The sequence below is a fragment of the Nycticebus coucang genome, chromosome 4, assembly GCF_027406575.1.
Source record: "Nycticebus coucang isolate mNycCou1 chromosome 4, mNycCou1.pri, whole genome shotgun sequence".
NCBI lineage: Eukaryota > Metazoa > Chordata > Mammalia > Primates > Lorisidae > Nycticebus > Nycticebus coucang.
Genome location: NC_069783.1, coordinates 67,757,545 through 67,782,534, shown reverse-complemented (window position 1 = coordinate 67,782,534; position 24,990 = coordinate 67,757,545). Strand labels below are relative to the sequence as shown.

Below are 24,990 nucleotides of genomic sequence, written 5' to 3'. Positions count from 1 at the left end.
AGAGGGCATTCCAAAGGAAGATGGAATGTGATCAAAGGCACTTCTGTAGGAATGGACACAATTTTATTTAGAGTTTGGAGGTGTGAAATACAGAATCATGATCAAACATCTTTAGGGATCTGAATATTCACAAATTTTAAGGCCAGTAGTAGGGGTCACTCAGGGCTGCCATGTCAAACTCTATTAGAAGCAGCATGTTTCAGATTTTTATTTTGGCTGAATTTGCACCTTTCATATACAATCTCGAGAACCTTGAGCTTTATAGAAACCTTTTCTAAGTCCGTGAATTTGAGTAAAGCAGGCAAAATAAAGTTGCTTTAGTTGTACCTTTCATACTTTCTTGGCTTGAAAATGAAACAGTTTTCCGGATGCTGAGTTGATTGGAAAAGAAACCCAGGAATATTTTAGTTGTCACTTACTCAAGTGCTTTTTAAAATTTTTATTAAAAAGGAAACAAAACATTAAGCCCACTGCTTTGGACACTGACTAAACTAACATCTGTTCTAACAGCCATGGTAACACCAAAGGAATGCTAGTTATGCATCACTTGTGACACTGGCTCTTCGAGGGAGAAATTGATTAAGTGGTTGACTTTTGAACTTCCTTGGTGTCCTAACAAATAGGCCAGGAGAGGGCTGCTTTGCAAAAGGAAAGGTGTTTTTATGCTTTTGTCATTCTGTTGAGAATTAAAGGAAGAGTTTGCCTGCTTTGTGGGACTGTAAACAATACAAATCATGTCAATCCCAAATACTATCTTCACTAGAAAATTCACGTAAGGATCCCAGGACAACTTCTGAGTTGGTGCAATGTGACTATAGATTACCAACTAGGGCAATAAGAATTGGATCAGGCTGTCTTCCCTCCCATTCTAGAATAGCCCAGTCCACTGATTTTGCCTGTTTGGACCACTTAAGAATTGGCAATTACTTTAGTGTTGATAGAAAGAAGATCTCAGGTTTTCTCTGCTTTTTGGTCCTAGTTCCCAAACTGTAATCAATTGTAATCTGTCCTCTTTTCCCCTCTCCTATTTCCCCTCCTCCTTCTGTCTCTTTAGTCCCTCCTTCCCGACAACTTCTTGGATACTCTTTAAAAATCATGCACTTCTTCCTAGATCTACATTGTGTCTCTCTTGAATGGATTCCCTAATCTAGAATGTTCAACCCAAAAGACCAAACCATCTGGAATAGTCCTAATAACCCAGGAATAGGGATAGGGGACACATTGGTCATTTGGTAAATCTTAGGCTCTCAGGCTATACACTTCTCAAAGTTCTATTCACAGACTAGAAATTCTTATTTTATAAATAATTTATGTAATCTTGTTTATATGATATCCAGACACCCAGAAGCTTAGACTGTCAAGTTAGAAAGTGAAGGGGGGAATATCTAGATTGGAAAACACACGTGTAATACCAAGAAGTGAGCAACCAGAAACAGTAGAACCGTGAACTTCAAAAACAAATAAACCAAAAGCTCCCCAAAACAATGACCAGAGAACACTATAGGGATGAAGTGTTCATCCTTCCTGGTTTACTGTTACTTTACAAATTGAGGATTTCACAGTAATTTGGTAAATTTTGTGCTCACCATCCCTTATTGTTAGGGAAATGCAAATTTTTTTTCTATTTAATTTAATTTTTATTTTTTTCCAAAGTCTCAAAAAATAGACCACTAATATTTACAAATAAATATAGAAGATAATTTCAAAAAACAAATTATGCCAAATATTATAGACAATAGAAAAAGAAGAAATACTTCAAATTCATTCTACTTCATCTGGATATACCTGATATTAAAATTGGAAAAAGTATATTATTATAAAGGGAAATTACAAACAGATTTCACTTATAAATGAGGATGCAATATTAACAAGCTGAATTAAAAATTATTGTTCAAATATTATACTTTGGTCAAAATTAAATCCAATTTATGTGAGAATTAGTCACTATTTTTTTTTCTTTTCCTTTCCCTCACCCCACCCCCACCATGCACCATGTCATTGATTGTCCTTATATCAAAGTTGAATACATAGGATTCATGCTTCTCCATTCCTGTGATGCTTCACTAAGAATAATGTGTTCCACCTCCATCCAGGTTAATACAAATGCTGCAAAATCTCCATTTTTTTAATGGCTGAATAGTATTCCATGGTATACATATACCACAGCTTGCCAATCCATTCCTGGCCTGAGGGGTATTTTGGCGTTTTCCATATTTTAGCGATTGTAAATTGAGCTGCGATAAACAGTCTATACAAGTGTCTTTATAATAAGTTTTTTTTCCCCCTTCTGGATAGATGCCCAGTAATGGGACTGCAGGATCAAACGGAAGGTTTAGATAATTTGGTAAATTTTAGTTGGTGGCATGGATGGAGAATAGTAACTTGTAAATATTGTACAATATTTTGACATCCATTTTGCGTGCAAAGGCTTTCCTAGGATGAGAGACTTAGGAGTAGTTGAAAGGTGAACTCAGTAGTGTGTATTTCTTAGAGCTCATGGTCAGTTGTTTTAACTCCAGCACTTCCTGAACCTGTGACAACAGTGAGTTTAGCACATCTTCCCATCAAGGTTGACCAGCACCAATGCACTGTCTTTTGGGTACATGTCTGTTTTCTCTTTCTCACCTTCTCTATGCCCAACTAACAGTTTTCTTTGATACCTCTCTATCTTGTTCTTTATACTGTTCTTACTTTATTATTTTTGTAATAATACGCCAGCTCTGGTGTATGTGGCTGGCACCTTAGCTGCCCGAGCTACACAGGTGCCCAGCCCAAGTATATGAGATTTTCAAAACTGATTGGAAATTTGTTTAGTTATTGGTTTTTAATTTTCCTTTCTCTCTCTTTCCACCCTTCCTCTTTCTTTCTTTTCAGAATTTGATCTATGATATTCATTTTTTGAAATTTGTTGAGACTTGGCTTATGGCTTTTTTTTTTTTAGTACATTTAAAAAAAATAGAAGTGTGCTTAAAAAAGGAATATTCTCTGGTGGATGCAGATTTCCTATAAACAGGAAGCCATTCCCCAAAAGGGAAAGACTGGAGGTCTCATTTTCCACGTGAATGGAGGTGGATGGTGGAGAGGGAGTAACAGATTAGTTTTGTCCAGCATATGTTTCATTATCTTTACTTTTGGTACAGTAAAGACAGATGGAAAATAGTTCACTGAATTTCATCTGCATCCATTGTAGGATACCTCACTATTTTTTTTTTAACTTTTTTTTTTATTGTTGGGGATTCATTGAGGGTACAATAAGCCAGGTTACACTGATTGCAATTGTTAGGTAAAGTCCCTCTTGCAATCATGTCTTGCCCCCATAAAGTGGATACCTCACTATTTTATGAGCTATTAGGGAAAAATACTGTCCAGTAAATCATCAATAATGTATTTTTACATTATTGGGATCTGAAACATCCCAATTTGAGAGACATCAAAATGTAAAAAAGTGTCTTAGAATTGATGAAATAAGATTTTATTTTTTTGAGACAGACTGTCATTCTTTCACCCTAGGCTAGAGTGCACTGGCATCATAGCACCCAGCAACCTCAAACTCCTGGATTCAAGTGATCTTCCTCCCTCAGACTCCCAAATAGCTAACACTATAGGCATGTGCTGCCATGCTCAGCTAATTTTTCTATTTTTAGTAGAGACAGTGTCTCACTCTTGCTCAAGCTGGTCTTGAACTCCTGAGCTCAAACAATTCACCCATCTTGTCCTCCCAGACCATAAGCCACCATGCGTGGCCTGAAATATGATATTTTTGTCATTAATGCTGTAATTGCATAATCCTCCATTTTTTGCAAACAACAATTTTTAGACCCTGTTTAGAAAGTTATGCTGGAGCCTTATTGGGTATCCATTAGATTATGATTAACTGCATTATTCAAATCATTTATATTTTATTAAATCTTTTAGATGCCTGATTCCTGTAATGGTGGATTTATCAATTTCTCTTTGCAATTCTATCAATTTTTGTTTTATACACTGCGGATGTTATTAAGTGCAGATTAGAATTACAATAGCTTCTAAGCTAACTATTCCTTTCAACATTATATAACAGTCATCTTTACATCGATAATGCTTTTCTTCATATTAATATAGCTACAATTGCTTTCTTTTGGTATTTGCCTGATAAAGCTTTTTTTCATACTTTTTCATACTCCCTCTCCACTACCCACCTCCATTCACAGTGGAAAATGAGAACTCTAGTCTTTCCCTTTTGGGGAATGGCTTACTGTTTATAGAAAATCTGCATCCAACAGAAAATATCTATTCCTTTTTAAGCATACATTTATTTTTTAAAAAGTACTAAAATGTACATTTCCATACTAATTTTCAACCTTTCTGTGTCCTTATATTTTGTTGACTGTAGCTTTCATCATACATTACCAAAAGTTGGAAATATCAATCTGTTTTTCAACTGCTGAGTCTGGTCTATTACATTTATTTTGCTTATGGATTATTTGGATTTAACTTTTATTTCTACCATCTTACTACACACTTATCTGAGTTTTCTAAAACATACATTAGGAAAATATTTTTTTCTCATTTACTCTCAAAACAGGGACATTTCAAACTTAGGCAAACACATTTTAAAATATTTTGATTTAAAAATATTGAAAGCCAATTGCTCAAACATCCAAGAAAAACAAATCTGCATGAATTCTCCAAAACGTATTTTAAAAGATATTTTTATGCATACAAGGGTTATCAAAATAGAGATGTTGGCAAACTGCTTCTACTTCAGTTCATGAACAATATTTGAGATCTGAGTTCTGTATTCTGATATTCCTGTGGTCTTTTGCCCCTTTCTAATAACAGTATGTAAAACCACAGGCTATCTTTTTAAAATAATAACAAAAAATACCAGGCCATTGTAAAAAATACCTTAAAATTACATACAGGTTTATTGAGACTGGTTAATAAATAGAGGAGATTGATTTCTGACTGGTGGATCAATTGTTTGTAAATTAAAGGGTGTGTGTTGAGGTTACTTGGAAACAGATTATTCCCAGGAGGAGTTTTGAAATATGATTTTGAAAATGTTTTGAAATATGATCTCCCTTGTATTAGGTGGAGGTTGGCCCTAATCTGAATTGCTCTAAGGGAAACTGTCTCCAGTATCATCAGCAAAGGTCTCTCACATTTATTTTTAAAATGTAAAAGCCAAACTCATTTGTTATACTGTGTAGGGCTGATAATATTTATCTTAGTCCTTTACTAACATACCTTTAGATCTACAATCACAGACTCTCAGTGTTAGAAGGAGTCTGAAAGTTTTTCTAGTCCAGTCCCATACCTGGTACATGAATGGTATTTACATATTTCTGCCAAGCTGTCACATTGCCTGTGCTTGATACAACCATAATAGGGAGCTCATTCCACCTAAGCAGCCAATTAGAAGGACGTTTTAAAAATTGAACCAGAAACAGTGTTTCTCAGTCTATTCTTCCCCTTAGATCTGTGCAATAAATAATCTGGAGAATTAAGAATCTACAGGTCCAGGTGACCTTTTTCAGAATAGCCCTTTGAATGTTGTCTTCCTGCTAAATACAGCTCCAGCCTAAAGAGCCCTAAGCTTTATATTCTATATAGTATACCATATTTGGTAATGTTTCTCACATTCAGTTTCTCCAGGCTCTCCCTTGACATGTCTTTGGTGTTGAACACCAAGTTGAGAGGTCCCATCACCTCCTTCGTTTCAGATACCATACTTCCGTTAACGCAACTGGATGTCAGAGCCTTTGGAAACCACATCACTGTGCAAATTCTTATAGAGACCACGACACTAGTGCAAGAAAATCAATCAAGAAAATCAGACTGGGGAAAATCTGGGCATTTCCTGTGTACCACGTCTCATGCCAGCTATTCTAAGTATATTGTCTCAGTCTCAAGTTACATACTCAGCAAGTAGCAGAACCAGCATCTCATCATACTGATCTGATCCCAAAGCCCATGCTTGTTGCCATTTTCCTCTCTAATTAAGTCTTTTCTCACGTTTTGTTAGGTCACATATTTCAAAGGACGTGTTACCTACAATCACAGCAATAACAAAGTCATAAAAGGCCATCGGTGTTCAAGGGCTGAGTTAGAAGGTTCTAATGATTCTCTTGTAGGCCTACTGCTGGGGATTGGTCACTCTTTGTTCAAAGTTTCTTTTGCTCAAATAATGAAAAAGTAAACTAGAGTCTATTTCTTTTCCAAATGACCAAATTTATAAATCAGTGACATCCAAATTAATGCCATTTTGTTTTAGTTAATATGTTGAAGCACACACATGCTGGATTAATCTTCCTAAAATAATGCTTTGTGTTTGCTTTGAATGGTCTTTCATGGGCCACACTCCAAGTTGTGTCATTCAAACCCTCTTCAGAGTCAGTGTCCTAACTCCTCTCCAACTCAGCCTTGACTTACTCTCTTCTAGGTTATGCACCACTGAAAGAGTGGAGAGGGGCAAGGAAGTTGAATAATGTTAGGGTGAAGGAACCCATAGGGGAGAGAAAGGCGGGGTGTGGTCCATGGTCTTGCCCTCTTGAATTGGTTGTTTGGAAGGGCCTTGTCTTTTTCAGAGGTTGTTTCCTGCTATTAAGAAACAGTCTGGGGAGGGTCTGGTTGGGGAAAAAACACTCATGGGATAGAGTTTGGGGGCTGAGCTAATCATGAGCTGTTTCTATGTTACAAATGAATTCAGAATGACTTGCCTCGCTCCTTTTTTGCAGGAAGGGATGAAAAGCCTTCTTGGGTCCCTGGGAAGTAACCCACCAGGCTTATTAAGGGGACACTACTCAAAAGGGGCCATCCTTGTCTCGGTCAACTTACCCAAAGGCTCATGAGTCTTTGGAACAGACAAAGACTTGACAGATATCTTTGTGATAATGACCTTTTAACCCCAACTAGATAGTATTTACCTCCTAGATAGTATATATCCTGCCTTGGCAAGTATGTTGTAGACCTCTGGAGGGCAAGGACTGACTATTCTTTGAGCCCTTCGAATTTTGTCCACAGTACTGATTTAATACACATTGGTCCTGGTGGTTATAATGTCTTTGGTCTCATTTGTCAACACCAGCCCCTTCCTATACCACTTTCCTTAATGAAGACACCCACATGCTTATAGCTATTTTTGATTGATAGACTGCTGACCTTAGAAAAGAAATACCAGGAAAAAAGTCTTCTCTGATTTCTACTTTCTCTAAAAAGTGCACAATAATTTTTTTATTATGTTGGAAGGCGAGATTGCCACTCAGCACAGGCTACTGGATTCACTCCCTACCAGTCTGGCTAAATTCAAGAAATTTTGGCAAGAGTGGCCACACCAGCTGTCTGTTTACCTAGACAGCTGTATTGACTACAAAACCAGGCTGGATTTGTATTTTCATGTCAATTTAAAGTGATTGGTAACAGAGTTGAACTGAGTTAGAAAATGGACCCAGGATGTTGCTGAGGGCAGAACTCTGCACCCAGTGTTGGGGTGGATGCTGCCCTCCTCTGCATCCTCTTGCCCACACCCACTGCAGCCTCCCTCTCTGGGCGCCAGCACATCACCCTCTGAGCCAGCCCTCACCAAGGCAGACTATGCAACCTCAGCTGTGGCTGGCGGTGTCCAGATTAGCTGAACTGCTGTAGCCCAAGTTTCTGGTATTCCAGGGTGAGCTCGGGCCATGCCAGTATTCCCTGAGTTACAGCTTTTCTGTAGTGACCTCGAGTCTACCAGTCTCTGTATTCTGTCTAGCTTCCAGCCTTGTGCCTCAGACCCTAACAGACTAGGGGGTCTTCCCTGAATCTTGATCCAGTTGAGTGGGCTATTTCTAGACCCTTTCCCCAGGTCTACAATGCCAGCAGGGATTTGCTCCTAGCGGAACTGGTATTCTCATCAAGCAGTCTTTGATTTCCTGGGAATGTGGCTCGTAGTTTCTCACCTGGAAGTTTTTATATTTCTTAAATTATGTTTAAGCTTTTTGTATATGAAGATTGGATCTTTGGCCATCCTCTTTGGGAGGCTACCCTCCAGTTAGCCCAGAGCCCCCTGTTCTAAGCAGTCCTACCTCCTTCTGGCTCCTTTCCTCTCCCATCAGCAGGTACCGTCATTCCTGCTCTCAACCATCAGTCATTTACTGAGTAACTACAATGTGCGTACCCCGTGCCAATGTTGGCTTGCAATGGTGAACTAGACATAGTTTGTTTCTCCCCAGGGAGCAGATGGGATATACTGTGTGTGAGAGACAACTCTCTTTCCAATGTCTGTGTTTTCTTTATACCAAATTGCCAGCTGTTTCCAAAGTTATGACCCATCTCTTCTAGGGGAGTTGGAGGCCCACCTTCCTGTGACAGACACATCAGGAGCCAAGAAGTGTTGAAAACAATCCTGATGCTAAATGGGCTCTTTTTTCCTGAAATAATGAGTCTGTGGCTCACCAGACCTTGGTGTGAGAGGAGGAAATGAAGACACAACTTGGAATGTGGAAAAGAGAGAAAATGCTGCAGCCTTTGTCCAGCAACACAAATGTGAGAAGTTCCCTAAACTGGTGATATTGGGCTAAAATTAATTTTTTAGGCGAATTCCTACTGTTATATCAGGAAATAGGGCCCATAAGGAGCAACATATAGGATGGGTTTTGAATTTAAAATCTTGGGATTCTTAAATGAATGGGATTATGAGTAAATCAAAAGAATAACTCATTTTTCTTAAATGGATTTTAACTATGGTTTCATTTTTTTTTTAAAGCTTGGTGGACAAATTAGTGTTAGGTAAGAATCCTGTGTGTTTAAGATTTATCTGGCAAGTTTATTAAGATGCAAAATCCTGCATACACACACGTCCTCCCCCATTCTAATTCCTAATAGAGTTTTTCAACCATAGCACTGTTGACATTTGGATCAGCTAATTCTCTGTAGTGGAGGGGTGTACGTTGTCCTTTGCACAGAAGGTCCCTCTCTCTTTTTCTTTCAAAAACAAATATTTATAGAAAAATACCACTACTTTGGAGAAAAATGTCTAAGTTTGTGAAAATCTGAAGGATAAAATGGTTAAAAATCCGTGGGAGGGCGGCGCCTGTGGCTCAGTTGGTAAGGCGCCGGCCCCATATACCGAGGGTGGTGGGTTCAAACCCGGCCCTGGCTGAACTGCAACCAAAAAATAGCCGGGCATTGTGGCGGGCGCCTGTAGTCCCAGCTACTCGGGAGGCTGAGGCAAGAGAATTGCTTAGGCCCAGGAGTTGGAGGTTGCTGTGAGCTGTGTGATGCCATGGCACTCTACCGAGGGCCATAAAGTGAGACTCTGTCTCTACAAAAAAAAAAAAAAAATCCGTGGGAAATAAGTTGGCACCATGACCATCCCCACAGAAATCAAACCATACTCCAAACCACAGTAAGTCATGGCCACTTTCTGGGGACACTGAAGAATCCAGTCTGTAGTGCAACCTTTCCTGAGGTTGCAGATTTCATCTGTACAAAATGTGCCTGCTCTGCTAAAATGCTTCCAAAGTATGCTTGGCATGATAGAATAATTTAGTGATACTATGAATTTTCTATGTGGTAATAATAAATCAACTTTACTAAATACTTGCTTTAATTCGTGTGTCCAAGTAGTCTAAATATTACCCTCATGCAACTATTTGCTTGATTCATATATTGCAAAAACTTTTTTCAAAAGTAGCAAAGAGGCAGACTGCAACTCAGCTTTGTTTGACTTATCACCAGATCTGATTACTCGTGTTTTTTTCTTTAGTTATTCTGCAGGCAACATCTTCAAAAGTTTTTCTACCCTGTTCCTAAAATCCAGGATTATCATGGATTCAAAGGGAGTATGCTTCTTAACCAGGGGAAAATAGCTGTTTATTAGCCATAGGACATATATTGCAAATCTTAAATGGGACAGGGCATTAGACCTTTACTTGGCAAGACAAGAGAATGAGGGTGGTAAATGAATAGACAGCTGTCACTGCCTGACTAACTGTGACGTACATCAAATCCCTGACTTTTACTACAACCGTTTAGGATGGGTTCTGACACAGGCCCATGGTTAACTTGCTCAAGATCATCCTAGATGATGGAGGGACTGCGATATGAAATTAGGCTTTTTGACTTAATACTCTATATTCTTAATTCCTGTATAGTTATAAAGCAGTTGCTCTGGCCTTGATGCTTTCAGGTTTGGGTTTACTGAGCTTTTATTTTCATTCAAAAGAATTTCTCTGAACAGTCATATGACCTCAGTCCTCCCAAATTTATTAAATCTTGCTGCCACTTGTAGCCAGACTGTTTTTCATATAAATTAGTGGAGAAAGACAGGGCTTGCTATTTCTTTAGTATTGATTTTAGAACCTCATCTCTAACTTTAGGTCTCCTTTCCTTTTTAAAAAATTGTGATTTTTCCCACCTGGCACCCAAGGCAAATCATATCCTGATCAGAGTCAGCTGGGTCTGACTGCACACACTGGGTAATCAAGATCAAGGGTGTAGAATGTACGTCTTAGGAGGATAGTTGGCAACTTGAGAAATGGCCCCCAATCCAAAGGCACCAGAAACAAAATGGGAAGAAAAAACAAAACAAAACAACAAACTCACATTTCTGGGACAGACCATGAACAAACTATGCTCAGAGGTATATGTAGACCTTTCTCAGGCTGGTTTCTCTTTAGGATGTGGCTTCTTCTCATGTCTTCACCTAAAATCATCATTTTCCTTTTCTTTTTTTGAGACAGAGCCTCAAGCTATTGCCCTGTGTAGAGTGCTTTGCCATCGCAGCTCACAGCAACTTCCAACTCCTGGGCTTAAGTGATTCTCTTGCCTCAGCCTCTGGAGTAGCTGGGACTACCGGTGCCCGCCACAAGGCCCAGCTGTTTTTTGGTTGTAGTTATCACTGTTTGGCAGGCCTGGGCCAGATTGGAACCTGCCAGCTCTGGTATATGTGGCTGGTGCCTTAGCCACTTGAGCTATAGGCTCCAAGCCAAAATCATCATTTTTCAAATCACCGGTTGGTCATTATCTCCTCTATGAAGCTCCCTTGACTCTTCCTGGCTTCACTCATCCTTCCCTTCTCTGGGAACCTTGTTCCCTTCTCTTGTACAACCTTGTTCTCGATCATATACTCTCCTACATGCTTGTTGGACTCTTTCTCCAAGTGGATTTTAAGCTCCTTAAGGAACTTTGAAACCCAGGAGGAGTTCAGAAACACATGAATGATTCCTGAATTTTTGTAAATTTTAGGTGGGAAATAATAGAATTTTAAATTATGTAAAAGGAGACACTCTTCATGAATAGAATTTTAAAGTATTTATTTAGAAGGAGACATTCTTCATGAAAAGTTCTTTATGGTTCTAAAATTCGCTTGCTTTGTTTTCAAAGGACAAACCTCTTTTGAAACTTCCTTTAAAGAAGCACCAGATTAGTGATTTTTTTTTTCATCCTTTGGCTAGTGGCTGGAGAAGAAAAGGAAGGCCATGAAGAATACAGAGGTGGGTATATTTCAATGCACTGGTGAGAGAGGACTCTGGATGTCTGACCATTTTCTATAGTCATGGAGCTCAACAAAGTTTACCATTTGTATAGGAATCTTTTAGTTCTTGGATGGAAAAACATCTCTTTCCCGTAAAACTTCATGGAATTTCTACTTCTGGCTGGGGCAACGGTTATTCATTGCAGTCTTGAAAACTTGTGATGCTGTTGTCCAAATGGGCACCAAATAAAGTGAGAAAAGAAAAGTCTCAACTACATATTTTAGAATTATTTTTGGTTCCAGGTGATGGACTGGGCAGGCTGTGACTGGCACTGACAAGACTAACCCTTTACTCAGCCCTAAGAGATCACTTCTGATCTAAAAACCTTGTCCTCCAAACCAGCCGCCCAAGACACAATGCAACTCCGAGTCCTTACTTCATATTCTGGATGACACACGCTCCACCTGCATCTCTACTTTGCCCAGCAATGGTTTTAGTCTTTAATGCGAGCTTCTAGGACCTGGGGAGGATTGGAGTTTTATGTCTGAATACAGACATATCCCTTTTCTGGATGATTATGGCCATCTTGTCTGCCTTCTTTCAATCACTGGGCTTGGCTGAGTGACAAACATGTACTCCCAGGGACACATCTTATCTCAGAAGAGACTCTGAATCAAGGAGCCAACTCTCTAGGAAGACTCTCCAATTAGCTTAAAAATGTTGACTATCTTCTATCATAAACAGCTAACATTTACCTAGCACTTAAACCACCTGGCAGGCCTTCTGCCAAGCACTTGACATGAATCATTCCACTTACTGTTCACAAACCTGCTACTTCTCTTAGTTTTATCGATTAGGAAACTGAAACATGAACTCTTTTCTTACTCTTCCCCAAATCTCTCCTTCCTCCTGCGGTCTTCCTCCTTTCTGCCAGCTGCTGGCAACTCCATCCTTTCAGTTTCTTAGGCTAAAACCCTTGAGGCCATTTTTGATTCTTCTCTCAAGGCCACATTCAATGCCTTGAATCGGTTAGCCCTACTTTCAGAATATGTATAATCCAACTCTGACCACTTCTCTCCATCTCCATTTCCACCTCCTGATTCAAGCCACCATCATCTTTGGCCAGAAATACTGACATAACCCCCCTAACTGGTCACACTACTTCCTTCCTGGTCCCCTTGTCCCCCCAAAGGCTGAGTGAGCTCTCAAATGCAAATCAGCTCAAATTGTTACTCTGTTCAAAAGCCAAGGCCACCTGCTCCATCCCCCAGCACCTTCCTGGTGGCTGCTGTCCCATTCATGCTCCATTACAGGCCTTATTCCTCTTCCATGAGCACCAGGGGGACTCCGGCCTCAGGGTTACTGCTCTGGGTTTGGAATGTTTCACCCTTGCCCACCCTCCCACTACCTCATGGTTAACTTCCTTACTATGCAGGTCTCTACCCAAATGCTACCTTCTTAGTGTATCCACTACTCTATTCACAACTGGAACCACACACCCAAGTAGTACTAAGCCCTCTTTCTTTGCTCTATTCTTCCAGTAGCACGTGTTGCCTTTTAACATAGTCTGTAACTTATTTATTGTGTTTATGATTCCTTGTCTGCTTCTCCCCTCACCACGCAGAGCATTTGATCCATTGTGTCCCCAGCTGCACCCCAAGCACCCTACGTGGTGCCCAGCACACTGTGATCAAAGAATATTTGTTGAATATGTGAATGAAAGAACTTGGATCTCAAATCTTAGGGTTGTTATAATTTTGTTGGGAATTCTCAAGTGAAAATGGAAGAGTGCATTATATTTTGAGGGGGTTCTGATCAAGGGTCCACTGAAGAGAAAATTTACTGGCATATGTTCAGATGAGGGAGATACTGAGATGTAAGTGGCAGCTGGAGTGAGTCAGGAAGATGTAGTGGGCTTTTCCAGGAATTTTTTTGATTTTGCAATAAATATGTTGGTAAGGTCACCCTTTCTTCTTTACTTAAAGGCCAGGGATTTGAATATGTAGCCCTGTATGTGCCATATCACGGGTTTATTTCTGAGATGCTTTCCCTTCCCACTTCCCTGTCCTTGTGGTCTCCAGGGCAGCGGCTGCTTCTCTGTGGTATGGTCAGACATAATGAGAAATACAGATCCAAACTGCTAGATCACTCAAAAGCTGGGAAGAATCTGGAAGGGAGTTGTAAGATTTGGGATATTTTGATCAGTTCTGGCAGGTTGGTAGGTTCCAAAAGTGTCGATTTCCAACCAAATCAGGCAGGGAACACTTAAAGAAATTTTGCATACAGTTTTCAAATTTGGTGGTGTCCTACTCAGGCCTCCAGATTTGAGGGCAGACCTGAGACAGACATTTCTCAGTGGTGACACTTTTCTGTGGCAACACTAGTCTTTCGCATTGGTCAAGTAAAACATTTCCATCATCTCTGCCCATTACACTGTCTTTACCTGTTTTTAAGAAAATTGGTTTGCTCCTAACACAGGATGAAGATTGGTGGTAAGAAAAGTGAGAAGATGGGCTTCCTAGTTCATGTAGGATGACTCATTTTTATCTCCTCTGACTTCAGCACAAGCCTGCTATCACTTGTTCACCCGTGATTAAGGACACAGCCCCAATTACTGAGGGTTTCTAACAATATATCTTCCAAAGGCCAGCCAGGAAGTGCCCACATTAACTACCTAAGCCCTATGATCAGGCGAATCACATTAGTTTCTAGAATGAGCTAATGGAAAAAGCTAATTTTGTTAAAGAAATGGAATATTCGGACAAGGATGATTTTGGAAATGTTCACATTAGAGACTGAAATATTTGCATGAACTAAGTAAGCCCTGACTGCCCCCTGCCCAGCTGGGCCCTGGGATGGAGCAAGTGCACAGGCTGAAGTGTCCTGTCATAGCAGTGCATGACAAGCTGCCAGGAGGTTCTGAACCACCAAAGCCACGGCTCATGCCAGCGTTTCTGGTTCAATCAGCCTGGCATGAGGCCAGGGCATCCATCTTTTGAAAAAGCTCCCTGGGTGATTTTATGTTTAGCCAGAAATGAAAACTACCTGACACGATGGATCCAGAGAAGGAACATCTGAGGAGCTGACGGAGAGAGCCCAGTTGCCCCTTCCTCTCCTCCTGCTTCATCCATTTTCTATTCTCTCCTGGATTATATCCACAATCATAAGCGTGTTGCAATTTCTCCCATCTTAAATAAAAGGCCTGCTATACACTCCACATGCTCCTCCAGCCAATGCCCATTTTCCTGCATTCCTTTGGAGAAAAACTCCCGGAGACACACTTTCTGTATATGCTGTCCGATTGCTTTCTGTTCAGTCTCTCTTAGGTCCATTCGTTCAGCCATCCACCTTGACCACTGCACAGACACAGCCCATCTTCCCATTTGTGAGTTCAGGTCTCCCCCACCAACCACAGAAATGGGGAATCAGTTGGACTCAAAATAGGCTTTTCTTTTTCTTTTTTTTGAGACAGACTCTGTTGCCCAAGCTAGAGTGCTGTGACATTAGCCTTGCTCACAGCAATCTCAAACTTCTGGGTTCAAGGGATCCTCTTGCCTCAGCCTCCCAAACAGCTGAGACTACAGGCACCCACCATAACGCCTAATTTTCCTATTATTAGTAGAGACAGGGTCTCATTCTTACTCAGGCCAGTCTTAAACTCCTGACCTCAGGAGAACCTTCTGCCTCAGCCTCCCAGAGTGCTAGGATTACAGGCGTGAGCCACCACACCCAGCCCACAGACATTTCTGATATACTCCAGGATAAATCACACCTCTGTCCAGCCCATGGCTGGTATTACAGTGCCAGAATGAAGAACTGAACAGTTTTCTGGGAATACATCCAGATAAGGTTGGTGCTTAAACAACGTGGATGATGATAATAATGAGGTCTTTAGTAAAGGAAAGGGCTATGACTTACACAGTGTGTGGTGGTGATGATGACAGAACTGGAGATGAAAGAGAGGCCATCGTTCATGCTGACCTGGAGTGCAGCTTTCCTGCAATGACAACAGGGGAACCAGAGACACTCAGCACAGTGTGCAGTGAGCAATGGGCCCAGCGCTGCCAGACACACAGACCATCTCTGGGCTCTGTTCTTTTCTTTTCCTTTTTTCTGAGACAGTCCCTCTCTGTCACCTGAGCTAGAGTGCAGGGGTGTCATCAGAACTCATTGCCACTTTAAACTCCCAGGCTCAACTGATCCTCCTGCCTCAGCCTCCTTGATAGCTGAGACTATAGGTGCGTGTCACAATATCTGGCTAATTTGTCTATTTTTAGTAGAAATGAGGGTTTATCTCTTGCTCAGCCTGGCCTCAAACTCCTGACCTCAAGCAATCCTCCTGTCTGGACCTCCCAGAGTGCTAGGATTACAGACATGAGCCACTGCGCCCAGCCTTGGGCTCTTCTCCTGGGGGGGGCTGAGTTTCCTCCTTTGTAAAACGTGGTCTCTATGGTCTGTATGGCCCATCCTCCTCTCTAAGTTTATAGAGCTGCCAGGATATGCGTGGCTGGTACATTAAGGCAGTACACGCAGACCTTCTTGTGTTGGAGTAAATGGCACCGAATGGGTAAAGCCTGCCTCCATTGAATGTACTTGTCCCATTGTAGTAGGACAAAGTATTCTTCAAAAATGGTCCAAGTCCATGAGGATAAAGTGGACAAACTATAAGCTAGATATCCCATCACCATTATCTGGACTGTCAGTGATCTGATGGGGGCGGCTTTGCTACCTATCCAGCAGACTTACAGAGGTAAAGCAGTGGATGAACTAATCTGCCTCTGCCCCCTCCTATCTATAGCAGCCTCACTGAAATTCCAGCTTACGTTTTGTTGCCTTTTGCACTATGGACACTGGACTAATGTGTGAAATCAGTAGTATCACAAGCTGATGTTAGAAAACCAGAATTGGAAGTCTTTGTAGTATGAATAAATGATCAAAAGCAGAATTCAGATGAAGAATTTTAACATTTTTCCTTAAAGCTGCCATTCTTCCTCCAGCTTGTTACAGAAATGATTTTGCAGAGGCTGCTTTTTTTTTCGTTTGTTTGCTTTGTTTCCTGCACCAACATCCCCTCTTGGATTTTCTGTGTATTTCTTTTCTTGCTTAGGGTGCTAATTCTCTTTCTTCTGTTGAATATTTCATCACATCTCATTCACACTTATTATTATAGCATAAGATTCTCCCCCAGAGATTAGTTCAGCGAACTCTGAGGAGGAGCAGAGGAAGGGACAGTGAGGGTGAGGTCAGAGGTCTAAGTCTGAGGTCTTGGTTTGCCATGAACTATATGTGGGCCCACCTGACCTTCCTATAACTTCCTTTTCTCTACACAGGAGCTAACAATCATCCATCAGGGCAATAATGATGACAGGGCGAGGTAATGTGTGTAATGTAGAAGCAAAGCTGTGATTAAACCAGACAGGTTATCGGTTTGAGCCCAAACTCTTCCACTTGCCACTATAGGACCAAAGGACAAGCTACTTAAATTCTCTTGGCCCCAGTCTCCGTGTCTGTACAGGTGTAGTGGGAATATCTGGTTTATGGGGAAGTTGGGAGAGTGAAGTGAGATACTCTGTAGAACACTTCTTCTGGGGCCAGGCTCACAGGCAACACTGTCCTCATCATTCCCTGGAGGAGTCGGGAGAATGGCTCCACTGTGACAGTGGAGAAAGACAGTTCCTTTTCTTTTTGTTCCCTCTCCCTCCTCCCTCCCCACTGGCTGTGAGGTTCAGTTGCTGGGGAAAACTTACATGCCAACTTCTTTTAAGATAGGTGCTGGACACAGCAAATAAGTATCTTCCACAGCAAAGGGCTTCTCATCTGGAAAAAGGAAGTCACCAGATTAACAGGAGTGAGCCAAGTTTACAATTTCAAATTCAGTTCACTTCTAGAGAACATCAGCTAAGCCCAGACAGACACCACTAAAACCCAAAACTTTTCCAGATAAAAACTCCCCTTGTGTGGTGAAATCTATTAGCAGTGAACTCAAGGGCTCCTGCCAGGAGAGCAGTTTCCTCATCCTGTTACGTCTGGTTGGGCCAACCGGTGAGCAGACAGTGAGTGCACTCCTAGAAGGAGCAGGGGAACAGGGAAACTGAGGAAACAGGAAAACATTTGACAGGTGCGAAGGAGCTTCACATTTAAGTCTAGTTAGACAGAGAGAGGCCAGATTTGTGGGAAAGGTTTGCTGACAAATATAAAAAGTGACTAAATCAAAATATCATTGGGCCTCAGAAGACAAGTCCCTTACATGGGTGCATGGTCAGATCCCAGCAAAGTGCCAGACGTGAGCTGTGCTTTGGTGGGGAGAGGGGAAAGGCATTCCTGGTAAGAGGAATAGTGCGAAGGACAGGACACACAAAAGGTGTGTTCCAGGGTGGAATATGAGTAGGATTTTAAAAGATCAGTGCAGAAAGAAGTTTGGCCCAAGTTCTTTGAGCCTGAGGGATTTGGATAAAGTGCTATTACTTATGAAAAGAACTTTGGTGGGTTTTTTGAGTAAAATTGAAGTGGTGATTTTGGAGGTCATAGTATAGCAGTTCTGAACCTGTGGGTCGCGACCCCTTTGTAACAATGAAAATACATCATGAAAATACATCCGGCATATCAGATATTTACATTACAATTCATAACAGTAGCAAAATTACAGTTATGAAGTAGCAACAAAAATGATTTTATGGTTGGGGGTCACCACAACATGAGGAACCGTATTAAAGGGTCACGGCATTAGGAGACATTAGGAAGGTTGAGAACCACTGCCTTAGTAGATGTGGTGGGGGCTCTGGAGGTGGGGGAGCTCTTGCTCTTGTTCTTATGGATATCATGAAAAGTTCTGAGAGGCTTTCGTCTCCAGCTCCTTAAGAACTACATGGTGCTCCAGGACAGAGGTATGGCTAAGAAGTTATTATACTTGGTATATAATCGTCATTCCTTCATGTCTCCACATTTATTGGGCACACCTGTTGTACAAAAGACTACGGTAGGGCCTGTAAGTGAAGTGAAGGTGAATAAAATTTGTTCCACTTGTGACGGTGACTACAAATACCTCTAACTAGAAGATTACAAAGAAATACATATACTACTGAAGGACGATATTCTGCTACAGGCCTTTGTTGTAAAACTCATGTCTCTTATGACATTTGTAAGTTGTGACTGTAGAGTACAGCTTGCCTGGGTGGAGACTGGGAAGTCTTGTGCCCTTCATACCTGGATTCACGGAGCAGAGTTATGTAGGATGGGAGCACTAATCTTAGAGCACTAAACACTGTGTCCCTATTGGAAGGAGGGAGAAGAAGAAGTCCAGGGAAATCTTTAAGTGGTGTAAAGTTAGTGAGGTTATTCCAAGTCATTGGTTCATTCGTTCATTCAACACATATTTACTGAAGGCCTACTATATACTAGAGATACAGGCTTTGAGAAGAGAAACATGGTCCCTGCTTTCACAAATTTTATGAAATTTTGCAGAAGAGATAGTTATTCAACATTATTATAAAGTATATTCTTTGAGTGTCTACCATGTATCAGGTACTGTGCAAGGGCTTGCAATGAACCAGATGAAACTCCTTGCTCAAATTAGTATTTCATTGTAACTGTGCTGTGCACACGGGAGGAGGAGGGTAGCCATGTTCATCTGGGAGGTCAAGAGACACTTTCCTGAGTAAAGGCTATGTAAGCTGAAACCAGAAGGTCAGGTGAGAAGGGGGCTGGGAGAAGAGGCAGCACAGCAAAGGTCTTGGGGCAGGAAGGAGCTCAATCTTGTGAGAGCTAAAAGAAGGCCATGGAGGCTGTGGAATCTGAGTGAGACAGACAGTGGCTCAAAAGGAGGCTAGAAGAACAGCAGGGCCGGATGACCAAGGCCAGGTAGACCATGGAGAAGCTTCTGGGATTTTTCTAAAATAATAGGAAACTGCTGGGCATTACCCCCATATTTAGAACCTGCCACTGGCAGATTATGGAATGCTGCAGGAATGCTGAAGGTGTGTTGAATAAAATTCTAAGGTTGCTGATGATAGTGCAGGTTCAGGCAGTGCCTGAACTGAGCATTTGTTTTTAAGGTGTTTTCCCATCCGAGGTGATAATACCCACAAATGGGCAAGTCCCCAATTTTACGATGGAACAACATGTGATTGTCTGACTTGATGAAGGTGCTTTCAGCTGTGTATGTTACTGGTGAATACCCCTACATGACCATTCTGTTTTTCACTTTCAGCATAGTAGTCAATAATTACATAGACATTCAATCCTTTATTATAAAATAGGCTTTGTGTTAGATGATTTTGCTCAACTGTAGGGTGACATAAGTATTCCAAGCACTTTTAAGGTAGGCTTGACTGATGATGTTTTCAACTTATGGTGGGTTTATCAGGATGTAACCTCATTGTTTAAGTCATAGAGCCTCTGAACGGACAGCCAGGCTCAGGCATGCTGCACGCGTGCCTCCAAGCTCTTCATGTGTATCACTTAAGCAAATTGAACCTCCTAGCAAAGCTACTGGGATGGGGTATTACTTGTTTCATGATGACCTAGGGCAGTAGTTCTCAACCTTCCTAATGCCGTGATCCTTTAATTCAGTTCCTCATGTTGTGGTGACCCCCAACCATAAAATTATTTTTGTTCCTACTTCATAACTGTAATTTTGCTGTTATGAATCGTAATGTAAATATCTGATATGCAGGAGACCACCAAAGGGGGAACTGCTGACCTAGAGGAAGCAACATAGAGGCTTTAAGTAACCTGCCCAGTGTTACCCAGGAAGCTTGGGTCTGCCCCTAGGCAGTCTGGCTTACACACATGGTCCACGTGCTTATCCAGTAGTTTGTACCGACATCCTTGATAAGAGCTGCTCTCCATTTCCGTCCCTTGACTTTGCAAGCTAAGGCAGGGCAGGAATCATTAGGCTCATTTTTCATATGCAAAACAAAGGCTCAGAGAGGTGACAGCCACCCATGATTGTTCAGCAAGTCTGAGGCAAAGCCAAGCTAGCATTGAATTCGGCATTACTCGTTTCTCACTAAGAGACTCTCCATTTTTGGAAAGGCCGTGTTAGAGAACAGCCAGACCTTGGGACAGGCGTGGCTGACTCCAGCCTGTACTTATCTGATGGCCATGGCTTACCCTGTTGCACAGGCATCAGCAGTACCTGGGAGTGCAGATCCCTGCCCACAGAGCCAGCCCACAGAGCCATGGGGCAACCACAGAGAGGCCACAGGAGGCCTCATGACTCCTGGCTGCATTCTGTGGGAAGAGCTGGGTCACACCAAAGAGGGCGTCCGAGGTAGCACAGTGCAGTGCCTGGTGGCTGGCTCGTTGGCTCCTGTGTCAGCCTGACCTCACTTCCGCTCTCAACACCTCCCTCGTCCCTCCATCCTGGCTGGAAAGGAGTGAGAGGATGAGTACAGCCCAAGTCAGGAAGACACTTCTCACTTTCCCCCTCCTTTCATTCCCCTGTTCTGCTTGGGAGACCAGGCATTGCTGGAGCACAACAGAGGAAAGCTTGCTGGGAGGGTCGGGGAGGTTTTGCTGAGGCTGTAGAACAGGCTCCTTCCCTCAGAGTGTATCAGCCTCCCAGGCTGTGGGCCTGCTCTGAGGAGCTGGCATTTTCTGCTCTGAGAGGAATTGTTTGGTTTGGAGCCTGTTTTCACTTTACCGCAAAAATGAGTGACTTTTTTTCTTCCTCTCTCTAAACAAAGGAGGGCCATTTGGTTTCCATAACTCAGGTCATCTGACTTCTTCCTGGAACATCCACTGGGGAAGCAGAACACGAAACCCTCCTCAGCTGCTCCCCGGCCGGGCCACGGTTGGCTTGGGGGCTATGCCAGCCTCACTGTGACCTGTGCCAAGGCCAGTGTGGTGTGGTGACATTTACTGGGACATAATCTGCTCCTAGGACAATGGAGACCCCTGCCTGCCGGCTGCCAGGCAGCCATTTTGCTGCTCACCAGCACTGAGTGGGCAAGGGAAATGGAGATCAGGGGCTTGGATTGGCCTCCTTGGCTTTTGTTTGCAAATGAAGAGAAAATTAGGGAGAGGCAGGAGTTTGAAACTAGAAGTTAAACATAATTTTCAAATAATCTTGAAATATAAATTTCCTTTTCCATTACCAAAGATATTTCAGAATTCCCTCTCAACACCTAAGTTCATACCCAACTCATAGTTCACCCAAAACATTTGTCTACAGGAGCCTGATAAGCTTAATTTTACTCAGGATTTGGGAATTAATGAGTATCATTATGTCAAACTGTCAAGCACCCTAGACTTAGGAGCCAGGCATCCCCAGAGCTGAGTACTGAAGGCACAGACGGGGGCCAAGTAGACTTCAGAGTTGAGCATACCCAGGGGTGAATCCCAGGGCTTCCTCTTACTAAGGTGTGACCAAGGACAAATTCTCCATGGACAAACAGTGCTGATGACATCACTGCACAGAGTTGTATGGGGTAGTAAATAACAGTGTACTGAAGTACAAAGCACAACACTTGAAACTTTATAAGCATTTGATAAATGTTATTCCACTTCGTTACACAGGCATCCACACCTCTAAAATAGGCCATGTGAAAATGTGGCTCAAATCAGAAGGTTGAAGATTAAAACGTTTAACATGTATGTTTAATTATATTGACCTGCTAAATTAACATTTTCTTAGACATTAGGAATTCCTAGGAAAACAAAAAGCTTTAGTATGTTTGTGACTGTATTTATACACACACATATACACAAACACACACACACATACTAATTTTGTCTCACAGTATAGACTATCCATGATCTCTTTTTTTTTTACTGTCCAAACCACATGACTATCCATGATTTCATCTGATGCTTCCACAAACCTGAGCGAGATATTACTATTATTTACAGTTTGAGAAACTGAGGCTCCGAGATATTAGTAAATTGAATTAGTGCTGCACCACTCGTAAGAGTCATAGCTGGAATTCAAACCCAGATTTTGTTGATATGAATTGCTCAAGGTAATCCTAGCTCAAAATATAATGTAGCCAGAAGTACACCAGGAACTAGAGCTCTTCCTACTGAGCACTTTGAAAGCAAATAGTCAAGACCTTCAGTGCACAAGGCTGAATCCCAATGGAGGCATGCCTTCCAGAAGAGAGAACCAGAGTCAATGAGTTCAGGTGTCTTCTGAAAGGCCCTGATCTAACTGAAATGAACTCACATCCCGGAACCAGGCACTCATATGTGTATATTCCCAGGTTTTGACTTTTGGGCAATGTAATTAATCTTTTTCAGACAGACAAAGAAGTTCTCAGAATTCTTCCTTGCATTTGGGGACTAATGGATTTGGGATAAAACTGGGATTAAAATTTACTAGCCAATTCAAGTGAGTCCTTTTATAGGGCTGATTAAATAATTCAAATACTTTCCGAGTCTTGGCAATCTTTTCTTGATATAAATATTTATTTTTGGCAAAAAGGAAAAGAAAAATAACCTTCAGTTTTATCTGAGGGAGTGTGTTCAAACCGTCCAAAGACTGATGTAAGCCCCAAAGTAGAATTTACATTCCTACTGTGACATTTGCATTAGGTAGTGGGAAAAACAGCAGAGGTTAGGGACTGAATGAGTTCACCCTGCTATTTCTCTGTGTCCCCTGGGCCTAGGGTGCATTTTCAGGGCATCCTAGAGCCAAATATAACTGTTCAGTACCAAATTATCAGCTGGTTTGGGAATATGTCTCCAAAAGAAGGGAGAATAGACAGGCTGGAGTTAGGCTGGAATTTCTATCTTCTCACTGTGTCTAAAAGTAACCAGCTTTGAAAAATGTTAGACCTCTAAAATTGTGTGAAAAACTCTGAAATAAAATCATATTCAGTAGGACATCAAGTTGGTGACATTCCAACCACCCGGGTTGAGCTTTCTGTAGCCCCAGTCAGAAAGGAGATGATTGACTGTCCTGTTGGGGCTGTCTCAATGATAATTCACAAACATGGTGGGGGGGGGGTGTTACTGCAAAGCAAAAGGGGACCCACTACTAAGAGAGAAAGGAACTAACATTTATTGGCTGTGGACTATGTGTCAGGCCCTGGGCTAGAAGGTTTTTATAGATGGGTAGGATAATAAACCTAAGCATTCTTCTGATAGAAGACAGTACACATCAGGGGACAGAGCAGAGATTCTGAAATTGGAGTGGCTTCTATTTAGAAAGGCTGAATAATTGTTGTGAAGTCAGAGAAAAGAGAAGAATCAAAACAGAATGGGAGTATAAGAGCTTTGGGCCAGGTTGGGAAACATCCTCAGAACTTGAACACCCACTGTAATGTCCTATGATGCTCAGCTGAAGCCAGAGGGATGCTGTTAAGGTGGCAGAACCAAGATAGCCACTATCCTTTTTCTGTTTTTTGTTTTCATCTTTTTTTTTTTTTTTGTGACAGTCTCACTATGTTGCCCTCAGTAGAATGCTGTGGCGTCACAGCTCATGGCAACCTCAGACTCTTGGGCTTAAGCAATTCTCTTGCCTCAGCCTCCCAAGTAGCTGGGACTACAGGTGCCTGCCACAACACCTGGCTATTTTTTTGTTGCAGTTGTTTCACTGGCCCGGGCTGGGTTCGAACTGCCACCTTCGGTGTATGTGGCTGGCGCCGTAACCAGTGTGCTATGGGCGCTGAGGCACCATTATCCTTTTTCTCACATATTTCCCCTACCCACCCTTTCCCAGGCCTGGTGTTTTCACAAGGTTTCCTTGGAAGCCCTCACTGGCTAGTTGCCATGAAATCAGAGGATGAGCTTGGTCAATGGGTTCCAGGAAACTTTCCTGGGTCTACTACACCTAACTATTTCACCAGTTCCTGTAAACTATAGGTATCCAGGGTATGTCTTTTGGGTTCCTACCCTATTCTCTGGGGGCAGGTTGGAGTTAAGATGTAGAATAATGAGGAGATTAAGAGCTCAGGCTCTGGAGATCCATCATGCCTTGCCACTCACTGGCTACAGGCAAGGCTTTTTCATCCTATTCATAACTCAGAGTTGTCACTTATAAGATGGGAATAATACTCTTTTCATAGGCTGTTGTAAATTTTAATATGATGTTATTAAATGCTTAGAACTTACTAAGGACTCCACATCCATTCTTTGTTATTACAAAGGTAGGGCATTGCTGAGCTCATTTTCTGAGGCACCTAAAAAAGACAAGGTATGAACATTTGTGCAAATTGAGCAGGCCTTGTTACTTGTCTAACAGGTTGCGTCAGGGATATATGATAGATATGGGACAAGAAGTAAGTCCTCTATCTAAATAGGACCCGTGGACATGTACGTGTATATAGTGCAGTGGTTCTCAAATGTGAGTGATTTTGCCCTGCAGGGGACAAATGGTCATCACACCAAGGACGGCAGTGGTATTGGCATCTAGTGGGCACAGACCAGGAATGATGCTGAACATCCTACAATGCACAGAACAGCACCTTACTCTCCAACAAAGAATTCTCCAGCTCCAAGTGTCAATAGTGCTGAGGTTAGAAAACTTGGTATGTCTGCTGTACATAGTTTTATATCTTCTCTAGCTCATTATAGTGCGGCCTACAGATGTAGCTTGGGGGTTCATAGCCCC

At 41.9% G+C, this 24,990-nt stretch overlaps 1 protein-coding gene across 1 annotated transcript in view; it reads right to left on the bottom strand.

The window, feature by feature from the left end:
- The window catches only part of ANTXR1 (ANTXR cell adhesion molecule 1), a 265,145-nt gene that overhangs the window by 113,035 nt on the left and 127,120 nt on the right, over positions 1 to 24,990 (bottom strand). The window contains exons 11-12 of the mRNA XM_053588536.1: positions 17,186 to 17,255; positions 15,357 to 15,435 (exon numbers count right to left, since the gene is read on the bottom strand). Coding sequence (XP_053444511.1) covers positions 15,357 to 15,435; positions 17,186 to 17,255 — 149 coding nt within the window. The remainder of the gene's footprint in view (positions 1 to 15,356; positions 15,436 to 17,185; positions 17,256 to 24,990) is intronic.